The sequence below is a fragment of the Spea bombifrons genome, chromosome 12 (genome assembly GCF_027358695.1).
Source record: "Spea bombifrons isolate aSpeBom1 chromosome 12, aSpeBom1.2.pri, whole genome shotgun sequence".
In the NCBI taxonomy this organism is placed as follows: domain Eukaryota; kingdom Metazoa; phylum Chordata; class Amphibia; order Anura; family Pelobatidae; genus Spea; species Spea bombifrons.
In genome coordinates, this window is record NC_071098.1 from 16,385,093 (window position 1) to 16,397,897 (window position 12,805).

The 12,805-nt window shown below is 43.3% G+C and overlaps 1 protein-coding gene across 1 annotated transcript; it reads left to right on the top strand.

The window, feature by feature from the left end:
* The first annotated feature begins 3,592 nt into the window (after positions 1–3,592).
* Positions 3,593–12,690, top strand: NLRX1 (NLR family member X1). The gene is made up of 9 exons (XM_053452368.1): positions 3,593–3,707; positions 4,916–5,015; positions 5,093–5,147; positions 5,267–5,325; positions 5,843–6,447; positions 7,513–8,906; positions 10,712–10,798; positions 11,410–11,661; positions 12,123–12,690. The coding sequence occupies exons 1-9, from the start codon at positions 3,705–3,707 to the stop codon at positions 12,427–12,429; spliced, it is 2,862 nt and encodes a 953-aa protein (XP_053308343.1). The 5' UTR covers positions 3,593–3,704; the 3' UTR covers positions 12,430–12,690.
* Positions 12,691–12,805: the final 115 nt, after the last annotated feature.

Genomic DNA, 12,805 nt, shown 5'->3' on the forward strand with positions numbered 1-12,805 from the left:
TTAAAATATGTGGAGCTGATGTTCAAGTATTTCCAGAACTGCCTTTCATTCCCAATAGGGCCCAGTGTGCACCCTTCCAGAGACGGGTTATACTGTCTGCTGCTAGAAGCCTACCACGTCAATGTCTGGCTTTAGTATACAGTATAGTAATGGAGGTTATGCTGCACTACTGTCAATGTCCTGCTCAGTGTATACTGATAAGAGTTACGCTGTACCACCATCAATGTCTGGCTCCTTATATAGTGATAGGAGTTATGCTGTACCATATGTGTTCAGTAAATGTTATTTATAAGTTAATAATTTACATTTTCCATTTGACATAGAGTTTACAAATTTGTGAAATAAATATTCTTGCCAACATTAATTTTTTGTGGGTGTCTTTACGTTTTAAAGTTTGTGAGGGAGTTCCAAAGACAGGATCTGCCCCAGGTGCCAAATACTACAAATACTGTAGGTATGCCCCTGCACAGAGGAAATAGATATAAGGAGGGGATAGCTGGGGCGCTGCCCTAGGCTGCACCACATTCCTGGTTCATACACTCTAACACTATATGCAAACACATGCAGCCTAACACCATATGGTAAAACATGTTCTACACCATACACTGACAAACAACACTATACATTTAACACTATACACTGACACGCCCATAACCACTCGCTCAACACCATACACACCACATTGTATACTAACACACATAGTCTAACACTGTACATTGACAGCACACACAGTCTGGCACTGTACACTAACACACCTACACTCATTGTAGCACTGTACCTTGATGTTCTAACACCGCACACTGACACTCCCATCACGCACACAAACAACATGCATTGTCACATGCAGTCTAACACTACACTGACACCTACACAGTTTAACTTGTACACTGTCACCCCCCACACACACTAATTCTAACCCTGTATACTGACACACATTTATTGTACACTGACACTCAGACACACAATAATTTTAACTATGGATAGGCATGAAAAGGGTTCATTGCGGACATTTTCACCAATCGCCTCCTAAGCTTAAACACTGAAACCCCCCTAGGATGCTGTGTGACCACTCCAGAGAGTGGTCACAAGCACCACTGTTAGAAATTTTGCCTGATATGGAGTTAAAATACTAGCATTTCAAATACCCAAGGGTTGTCTACCCCTATGATTGGTAAATTGGAGTGGCCAGGTTCAAAGATGTCTCAAATAGGGCATTGCCACATAGTGACCAAAATGAAAAAAACACACTTACCAAATGTGGCCTTTTAGCCCTAAACATCCAGACAAACCCATGCATGGGTGGTATCACTGTACTTCGGAGATGTTAGGGAACACATATTGGGGTACCTAAAGTACAATTTGTGTGAAAAACAATACCAAAAAGATTGCTACCACAAATTTTGGCAAAGGGAACAGGTTAACATCCAAGCATTTGAAATATCTTGGGGTGCCTAGTTTTCAAAAATATATGGTGGGGGTAAATTGCATTGGCCAGCTTCAAAGATGTCGCAAATAACACATGAGGCAGAATGACCAGATTTGGGGGGGAAATGGTTTTGAAATGGCCAAACGCTACTTGTACTTATTGCCCTATAACTTGCAAAAAGAAGCAAAAAAACATTGGGTATTTATAAACTCAGCATAAATAGTTGAATCTATTTAGCAGGTTTGTTCTTTAGTTTTTGTAGATGAGTAAAATATTTTTCGAGAAAAAGTGCTTTTTAAAAAAAAATTTCATCGTAGTTTTTTTTGTTGTAGAAAATAAGATGATAGGGATCAAATATATGATCAACTTGTGTGGGTACGCTAAATGGGAGAGGAGAAAATTACCGCTAACCACAAGCACTGCAAAAGTTTTAAAACAGCCTTGGTCACGAAGGGCACAAAAAATAAAAAACAACCTGGTCTTTAAGGGCTTCAATTCAAAACTATTCTAAACAGTGCCCCTGGGTTAAACGTGTATTAGAGTGAATCAGTCTATTTCCTTTAGGCTCAAAATCTACAGTGCACACTGCCCTTACACGATAACTCGACAACCTCAAGAGGAGCTTGTTGCTAACAAAACATAAATGATATTTTGAGCATAAAACACAGCGCTGTATACAGTAATGTAGGCTACCACTAGCAAAAACCTAGTTTTATCTAATTTTGTACCAGCCTTGGGGCTGCCATTGTTTTCAGTCATGTCAGATTTTGGGTGACCTTTTCTGCTCAGACACCACATTGAGGTGACTGTTTATGATAATTCTAATGCAGTTCCTGCATAGATTTTCAAAGTGTCCATGGTGATTAGGTCCTATTGCCCCCCTGAGATCTGACCAGAGCTTTTATTACTGAACCATATATTGCCACTAGAAGTTATAAAACGACTCATTGTTTTCTTACTCTCGATGTTTCTATTTCAAGCCTTACTATGGTGTTTTCAAGATGGATGTAATAATCTAGCACCACTTCAACTTTTGGAAGACTAACAATGGTGACTAACTTCCATCGGGGCGGCAGGTCCAGAGGGGCATCAGCCCTCTTGCCGCAAGACTGGGGAGCAGAACGCCACCTTGCTGTGCCGCTGCTCAATGTGCCAGTTACAAGGGATATCTCCCCAACAGGGCAGTTTACACTATGACTGCTTTAAAGGCAGGTCTTCAAGTCAAGGAGCCCCATTGTAGCTATGGGGGGTGGGCTGGACGCACTATCCTGGGTCAGACCAAGGGCAGCAACCAAGATAAATGTCATAAAAAGTTGTGTCGGCCCTAATTGGGTAAAAAAATGTGTTATTGGGATCGGCATTAGGTTGCTGAAGGCAGTAAGGGTTGAGCATGGCTGTACCGATCTGCATAGAATAACATGGCTGCCCTCTCATTCGTCCCCCCCATTAGGATCCATCTAATGTATCGCTTTGTCTTAGTCTGACAATTCTCGTCTTGTCATACCCCTTGAATATATGTATTGTATTAAGCGCTGCGTAAACTGTTGGCGCTATATAAATAAAAGATAATGATAATAATTTGGGATGTTTTTGGTGGGAAAGCCATGATATTACATCATGATATTTTTTGCGCGTTTCCCTCATGAATGTGCGGTTTTCTGTGCATCTGGCTGAATTTTTGTATTTGATATTTTTATGCAATACCAGAAAAACAACGTCATGGACACTGAACATGGACATTTTGATTTTGGTGGATGCCACACGACGTGGCTCATTGTGGCGGGACGGGTGGTGGTGATTCAGGCCTCCAACTCTCCTAAAAGACTTTAGTGGTCGCCCTTATTCCCCTTACGAAGCCGTCACCGTTCCCCGGGTTATCCCCGGCTCTGGCCCGGCACTTTCGTTTTGAGAGTTGAAGTAGTTGTTCTTTATTCAGTAATACAGACAGCCATGTTTGATCTGGACTTGCCTGTTAACTTTTTAATAACATCAGCCCTGGCTGCAGCTTTAGTCTGTCCTTTGCTCGGTGAATGTATTTCTTCGGCACCGGTTTTCGGGTTGTTTGCGGTACCGAGCTCTTCCTGTCTTCCGCATTCAGTCCGCACTGATACCCGGCAGCAATGCCCTGCCCTGCCGCATCACTTCGCCTCGCCTCCCTGGCAGAGAACCTTTCCGTTTGAGTGAGGGGCGGGATCTCCCGAAGTTACACAGTCGGTTCTTCCCGATCCGGACTGTAACCTCCCGCAAGTGCACGGAGGAGCTCCCGCCACAGCAGCAGATGGTAACGCAGCGCCGGCACGTTGTCTCACCCCACCTGCCGCCCCCTGCGTGTCACCGCTCGGCAGGTGGCGGCCACAAACATCGCGCAGCGTGGCTGCAGAACTCGCCAAAGTGACCCGAGTCCGGCTGCTGGTGGATAGTGCCGCCCGGCCTTGTGATGGGGGATAAGCAGTTGGTGCACAGTGCGCGCAGTGTATGTAAGGGGAGTGTTACTCTGTTGATCGCATTGGGGTGTTTATGGAAGAGAATATCGGGGTAATAGATGATCAGGACCCCCGGGCACATCCAGTGGTCGCTATGCAACGGCTGCATCTCAGCAGCTGGTGGACTGCAACTCATATCACCCTAAGCCGGGTTGGCTGAAGGAAGGAGCTTACCTGTGGCAGTAAAGTTTGGCTGCCGGTGAATTATTGTAGAGCTGTAGCTGTCTGGCTGGTAACGCTTGTGACTGTTTGACTCTTTAGTATGATGCTCAGCTCTTAGCTGTCTATTTCCGAAGAGACAGAGCTTCTAAAAACTGCAGACATCCAAAATATTTTTGGCTTCCCCTGGCATGTAGCAGACGCTTCCATCTCCCCTGTCATTAATCCTCGCTGTAACCGTCTGTTCTTACGTGAACGCTTTCATTTTTACCCCAAAACAGTAATTATTATTCCTCGTCTTGTGTGACCAGTATGGTTTTTGTCTTCCCATCTGGGAGTGGTAGCAAGCGACGTGCATATACCTCGCCTGTCACCTGCTGGGTGTTTCCCTTTAAGCCCAAAACAATGTGATCACCGCACCCATACCCGTCTGACCTAATAGGTGTGAAGAATCCCTGAATTGCGGTACGTCCGTGTTAGAGGGAAAGACTCCTGGTCCAGTGTGAAAGATAGAACGGGGTTCCTTCCTTCTGTTTATGGACCAGTGTCCAAAGAGCGATACCTTCTCCAGGTAACCTAACTTACATGTCACAGAGACATGTTTGACAATGATAGCTACGGTACTACAGGGCTGGGAATCCGTTATATTCAGCTGTATGTGAACAAAATACTGGTCACATCATCTTTTGGTTTGTGTGTAATTATAGGAAATTGTATCATTTTCTGATAATAGCAGAGTCTCGCAAGTTTCTATTTAAGAGCCACTGATAGACTATAGTCTGCTGCGGCACGCTAGATTTCCGGGGTCACCTGTAAAGTTTATGTGTATTTTGTGTTTTACATTTAGATCTACCATTGTTACCTTCTTTGTGGGACCATGCAGTGTCCTCGTTCTTTGTCCCCGGTGAGGATATGGGTAAGGAAGAAGGGTCTGCTCCCCCAAACAGGTAGGACATGTTGGTTGTGTTGTCAGTCTGTCTCTTTTCCTTTCTGTCTGTCTCTCACATTCTGTTTTTTGCTCTAGACGGATTCCTTAAGAAACGTACATACCATTCTCTGCACAACAAATCCTCTTGCACGTGAGTTCTAGATTTCTTCTATAGATATGTTTGCCCGGTGAAGAGTGCGTTTTTTGGGGGGCACCGTCTTGGCTCTCAATCTTTTTCACACCTCAGTTCCATGGTTTCCTTATTTCCAGGTCTCGTGGATTTTTTGAGCGGTTTACATCCCGGCGTTGTATGAGTGAGGCAGCAAAAGGTAGCAATCCCTCAACATTCTGTGCTACGCTTTCATAGGGAAATAATGTGAATTAATAAGATACTATAATATGTAAAGCACGCTTTCCCACAAGTCACCTTTTTAAACGTTGCATGAGTACTAATTTCATTTACAGTAGTTTAAGAACTTGCCGCAGTTGAGACGTATTCACTCAACTGCATAGTTGGTGAGTTGATTTATCTTAAACCATTTGCTGCTCATTATGAAGTGTAAACTTGGGCTTTCATAACGTAGTGAATGCAGCGAGGTGGAAAACACAAGTTCTGTGTAAATGCTATAAAATTATTATCGACAAAATGATACACTGTGCCTGCAAGCTTTCTAGACAACATTATGGGGCAAGATTACCTTGTCTCTCTTAGCAAGTGGAAGCATAACCTGAGAAGGATATTTTACAAGTGAATAAGAACATGGTCATTGATGAATGGCTGAGACCTTTGACACATTTGTATTATGTGACCTTAGTTAATATATCAAATCTGCTATCCTTTTGCAGATCCAATTCAGCAGCACCGTCAGCGTCTGTCTGCGTGGTTCAGCTGTTTACCCAATGAGGAGCGCCATTTTGGACCTTCTTTTGCACTGGATTCCATCCATGTAGACCCAGTTATCCGTGAAAGCACCTTGGATGAGATTCTGCGCCCTGAATCTGATATCTCCTTGCGGAGCCCTGTGTGCCGAAGTAGTGTTTCTGTCTCACAGTTGTTTCAGGCAGATGCCTCTGGGCAGCCTGTCCGCAATGTGGTGCTGTATGGCACTGTGGGCACAGGTAAAAGTACCTTAATCCGGAAGCTGGTTCTAGACTGGTGCAATGGACGGAGGAATGAGTTCCAGTTGATAATCCCTTTGTCGTGTGAGGATCTGTCTCAGGTTACTGTACCGGTATCATTGTCCCGTCTAATCTCAAAGAAATACCACCACCTGCGGGAAATGTTACCGTCACTTTCTGTGTATCCTGGTGTGCTGTTCATACTGAACAGTCTGGAGTGGATGAACTTAGATTTCAGGATGGCCAGTACAGAGCTGTGTAGTGACCCAAACGAACCTCTTCCGCCTTCAGCTATCTTGGTGAATTTGCTGAGAGGGTACCTCCTTCCAGAGGTGAGAGTTAGGTGGGGGTTATTATTTTAAAAAGAGGGGAAGATGGGGAGAATCTTATCCACATTCAGATTTGATACGTTGCCGCTGCTCATGTCCAGTGCTGGTCTTGTTGTACCTAGCCTACTAAAATATTTTAATTATTCTTTGAATATTCCTGCTTCCTCCCTGTAAAATGTGGACTTGATGGAGAACTCATACGACCTTCAAAATCCAAATCGTCGTTCGTTATACTGCTGCATAATTGAGGGTTTCTCCTCCAGCTCTGGGAGTAAACGTAACTTCAGTCCCTTCTCGCTTCAGTGTTTAACATTCTCCTTCCTAAAGGGACGGTAATGTCATGTTTTATTGCTGGTATCATTGAGAGGAGCACTGCCTGCAGCTTGTTCATTATACTGGGTTGCCTGCCTAGACACGTTCTGGAGCGTGTGTGAGCGGGCTGTCAAAGTGAACGCAGAAAAATGATAAATCTGTAAGCCCGTACAAGTTAAAAGTATTATGTTCTGTATTATGCCGTATCGGGCTACTGTATTATGTGGAATCTGCTATTTGTTTTTTAGGTTGCTGACCCGATATCCTTTAATGATTTCATTATTTCATTGATTGCACAGCGTAAGGAGCAGCATCTCCTCTGTGTTTTCTCCATTCTGTTGGTTGTTGTTCAGGCCTCCTTTGTTAGAGCGGCGTAAGCAGATAAATTCAGGACAGGACATTGATTAAATATGATATTGCCACCTATTTCCACTGATGCCAATTTAACTGAAGTAAAAGTCTCACCTTAAGCTGTCACAACAACTAGTGTGCTGCAAATAAAGAGCTAGAAAATGTTTTTTAAGACAGGAAAACATAACAGCGGCTGAAGGGAATTGGCGGCAGTGTTGTGAAATAAGTTGGACTTTTATGTGGAAGATTGCAAAATACCTTCGTTACATAGCTTTCTATATTTTTTGTAATATATTTATTGTTGACCATTTTAAGTGTCAAAATGTTTGTGTGTGTGTGTATTGTAGTATTCAGTCTTCGCATTTGCATTTTTAAATGAACATAACACTATTTTTCTTTTGCAAGGCTTGTGTACTAGTTACCACTCGTCCTTCTGCATTGAATCGCATCCCTGGAAAGTACGTAGGGCGCTATGCTGAGATTTGTGGCTTTTTAGACACGGAGCTACAGAAGATGTACTTCCATGTACGACTGGGACGCGGTGATGCAGATCCACGGGAGACGGAGAACTTGGCCGAAATGTTATCTCGCAACTTAGAACACCACAGTCAGCTATCTGCAGCCTGTTTCTTACCTTCCTATTGCTGGTTAACCTGTGCCACATTACATCTGCTCTACTATACTAAGCCTGGCGAGCCTGTAAGGACTTTGACTAGTATATACACCAGCTTCCTGCGTCTGAACTTTGCAGGTGAGGTCCTGGACATCACGCACCCCACTAAGATCTCCCTTATGCGCTACGTTGCACGCACTGTGGGAAAGCTGGCCTACGAGGGTTGCCGCTCCCGTCGTATTCGCTTCACAGAAGCAGACCTTGCCCGCTGTTTTCATGTGGAATTGAATAGCGAGGAGGAAGTAAATCTTCTCAATGTCTTCCGCTCTGACGCTTTCCGTTTCTTTATAACGCCTTGTGTCCAGCCAGGCCGTGAGAACTTTTTTGTGTTCACAATACCTGCGATGCAGGAATATCTTGCTGCACTCTACGTAGTGCTGGGAGAGAACAAAACCACTCTGCAACGTCTCGGGAAAGAGGTCTCTGAGATAATTAGCAAGGCCGGAGAGGATGTGGTCGCGGTTGTCAATGTCCTGTCAAAGTTCCTCCCTCTGCGAGTGTTTGCACTTTTCAATTTATTACGCGTTGTTCCGAGGCTGTTTGGCAGAGTTACCGGGCAAAGCCGAGAGAACATTGCCCAAACAATGACCGTGGAAATGTTCAGGGAGGAGGATTCTTATAATGATGACGTACTAGATCAAATAAATTCTAGCATCCTAGGTGTGGAGGGTCCATCACCACTCTTTGTCGAAGAAGAAGTTGGCAAGCCGGAGGCATTTGAGTTGTTCCCTATTTTTATGGCTGGATTGCTGTCTCGTCAGAATCGAGCCTTGTTAGATCAGCTGGGCTGTTCCATCATGAACCTGTCGGCACTTGAGATTACACGGGCTCTCAAAAAGCATCTTTTACGCTGCAGTTTAAAGAGGCTGCCTCCCTCTGAGCTCATGGACTTTCTGTTCTTCTTGTATGAGTTTCAGAATGAGGGGTTCACTGCCGGATTGGTAACTTCGCTGCAGGATCTTGACCTGTCCACCGTGCGTATGACACCCCTTAAGTGCACTGTTGTAGCTACAGTAATGGGTGGCATCAAAAAGCCTCTGTTTGAGGCAAACCTCAGTTCATGCCACCTGGATCCAGATGCCATCCGCACGTTGACCACTGTACTACGAAAGTGCCAGACTGTAAAGTGAGTAGGACTTAATGAAATCACTTTATTTAGAGGTTCAGAAACACACCATTTCAGGTTTCAAATAATCCTTGTCAAAAAGTTTTCTGTAAAGGAGAGACCCTGGCATCCTCCTCCTTTGAGAGAGTTGGCCCAAAAAAGTTAATGGCACAATTGTATTTATTTTAGACTTTTTTTGGTTTTACATTTAACTTTTAACGATATAGAGTAAATGCTTGCTTAAAGGAGCACCCCAACCTTATTTAAAAGGACACTCCAGACGTCATATGCACTATAATGCATATGAGTTGCATGGTCCCCTTTAAATTGTCGTGTTCCATTTTGCAAATACATTTGCCCTTTCCCCACCCCACAGCTTAATGCTACTCTTCAAGTCAGCTCCAGCTCTGGTGAACATAGTGTTCAGGACCCCAGTGCTCATACGCAAGGTCTTCCCAGTGATTTTAATGCAAGCACTGCCTGCCTCCAAGGGGGCAAGCAATGTCGGCTCACGGAGGAAGAAGGTAGATTCTGTGTCAGTAGCCCCCCCGCCCTTTGGAAGAATATTAAAGTACTCACAGAGGGTTAGGGTTACACACAAAGTACTTTAATACACAATCTTCTTTAATAATGATGTCAGGGATACCAGAAGGTCCTTTTAGTGCTAAATTCATACTGGAGTTTTTGCATGCAGTGCAGGCAGTCTTTAGTTATTGAAGTTTTTCTATCTTATTGAACGTGTTTCTTGCACATGTTCAGTAGGACTCTGCATCTGAACTCTGATGTTTTGCTAACGTACTCCTTACATTTAGTCGCATTGTTATGTTACTTACTTCTTTTTATGTCCTGTTCACTCATTGTACAGCGCTCTGGAATATGATGGCGCTGTATGAAACAACACATGTGATTGGCTGCTGGTTAACTAAACTGCAATAAAAGCTCTTACTGAGCATGCGCGGGGAGGTAATAATACTCCCTGGTTTCAGTAAAGGCAGGCAGCAGAGGGGGGATACGAAACACATCTCTTTCTAACTCCAGTAGCTAAACAATGCATGCTCTAATATCCATTCAGTTACCCACTAACTGTATGTCCCGAAAAACTACCGAGAAACTACCGAAAAAAATGGTAGTTATACATGAGATTTAACAGAATCTTACAGAATAAAGTATAGTATGGCACCTTCCTGAAAACAATCATACGTGTTGAAACATTAATGAAATTTCTGTGAAAATTCCCTTTAAATTGTTACTGAGAGTTTTTCATCCGACATCTGTTTGTCTCTGAATGTTTTAAATTCTGAAGTTTTTCAAGCATTTTTAGTTTGCACATATTACACCTTGAGGACATTACTAAGGTTTTCCTCCCTATATTGCGTTCCTTTTTAGCTTGATTTATGTAGTGTTTGCATGATCGATTAGCAGTTCAATTCCTGACATTGTATTGTTTGTGAAGGGCCATCCCTAGTGAGCTAATTCTGCTGTGTTGTATTGGCCCTGCACATGGCATAGTTAATATTTCTTGAAAATCATGGCCAGCTCAGATCCTCCTAAGGGTGCAGTTCGCAGTGGCTTGCAAATCCATCATTTAGTGAATTACTAATCTTGTCCTCAACGTCCTCCTAATAATTTGGACTTCAATTTTGGAGAAATAATTTCTATGTTCTGGTCTTGTACTTTGAGGATTGGGCTAAAGCAATACTTTTATGATTTAGAAGTTAACAATATCAAGAGCATTATTTTAACAAAATTGAGTGACTATAGTCAGCATTTATATGGTTAAAGAGCATGTATCTAAACGATATTGTGATCTGTCTTCATTCTTCCAGTTTGCAGATGAACGCGTTGGGACCAGACTCCTGCAGGGAATTGAAAGAGGTTCTGTTACATCCAGACTGCGCTATTACCAATCTGCGGTGAGGAACAGGACGAGGTTCTGCACGGGGCTGGCACTGATCAGCATGTTCAATAATACCACATTTGCTTGATTATAAGACGACGTTGGCTCTTAAGAAAAAAAAGAAAAGGCCTCAATATAAGACGACCCCATCAGAAAAAAATTCAAAACCACCGTGTTTGCTTTCGTTACTCTCATTCCCTCTCTCGCACGCTCACGCTCTGTCTATGTCTCCCTACCTTCTCTGCCGACCGAGAAGGTTTCTTCTTGTTTTCCAAAGCTCAACTTCTTTTCTTGCCTCTCCTAGTTCTTCTGCCTTCTTTCTTCTTCCACTTTATCAGCTGTGGGTTCTTCCGTTGGGTTTAATGCTGATAGTAGTTGGTGAGCATATAGATATATTTCTGTTCTGTTACCCTGGTGCGGTCATTATAATTTATAGAAAAACAGGATATAGCTCTCTGACAGTTTAATTCTAAGGCAAAACACACAAAGTGACACAGCTACTCTTCTTCTCAGGATGTGTTGTATTTACCTCTACTATTCTTTTTTATCAAGATTTTGCTATTATATATGATTTTTCTTCCAAATATATCTCCCTCCTGCGTATAACATAATTGTTCATACCCCTAGATTGTGTAATAATCCTCTAAAACCAGAGGGCGCTCGCTTGCTGGCAGAGGCGCTAGCAGGAAACCGTTCCCTCACACACCTATCCCTTCTGCACACGGATTTGGGGGATGAAGGGGCAGAGGTGCTGGCTTCACACCTGGGGGAAAACCAACACCTGCAGGAACTGAACCTGGCCTACAATGGGATCCATGACAAGGCTGCTCTGAGGCTCGGGGAGGAAGCTGCACGCCACCCTACGCTCGGCAGAGTCCAGTGAGTCTCTCTTCTGTATAACATGACTATTCAGACATGAACATGAACATGAATTTTTTTTGAACTTGTGTATAATATTCATAATTTTACAATGAACTGTATTTGTTTCATTTTTTCCATAATCCCGAACATTTAACTTTAGAGTGTGTGGGAGAATTTTTTGATTACAAGACAATAATGTGTAACCGAGGAAAATTGTAGACCATATATCCTAACTAAATACGATTTTGCAATTTTGCCAAATATCTGCAGGTTTATGAAGGCATAGGGTGATATTTTGTAGCATAGTTTAAGCAGTGAAGGCAAGCAATACCAACTTTCATAATTGTGTATCCGCAAAGTGCGTACGATTGTGTGTACTTCGGATCAGTATTGTTTGTCCTTGGTTGTGATTAGAACGATGTATTTTAAAGTGTGATTTCAGTTCAGATATAATATATTATGTGCTTATCTCTCGACAGTCTGTATTTTAATGAGCTGTCGGACAGCGGACTCCGTGATCTGCAGTCTCTTGGCGATGTTCGGGTGCTGGTTTCTCTCACGGAAGGGGCTGATGCCTCCCGTCACTGGGCTCTGATTCTTCGAGAACTACGGGCCAATGCGGGTGGATGGAACCATGAGAAAATCAGTGCTCATCTCACTCTGCTCCTGCGAGACCTCCAGAGTAGCCGGGCGCTGACGGGAAACCTGTTCCGCAAGGCACGCATCCTGCGCGTCGAGAGAAAAGTCAAAAGCATGCTAAGTCGCATTCAGCAAGGCCTGCTCTGATGATATTTCTTTTGGAGTCTTTTCATAACACGGTTTTGATGGCACTTTTCTATTGTCCTTCCTCTAGTTGTACATGCACAAAGCTGTTATTGCACTTCAGTAATTATGCTTTTTGGAAACTACTACACCCTTTGTTTACAAGTGCAAGAGGTCATCTGCTGCATGGAGCTAGAACTGAGGTACGGGAGAACACAGTGTGGTTCCGTGCCTCGCGTGCACATATTCTGAAGAAATAAAAAGACCTTTTTTTATTGCATAAAAGAGACACCTTTGGGCATTCATTGTTCTGCTTTATTTCTGGGGTTTGTAACTAATAGCTAGGTAAAAGTGCATTTTACTTCTACTTCTTGCAGTACCCTCGGCAAACAAGATACAA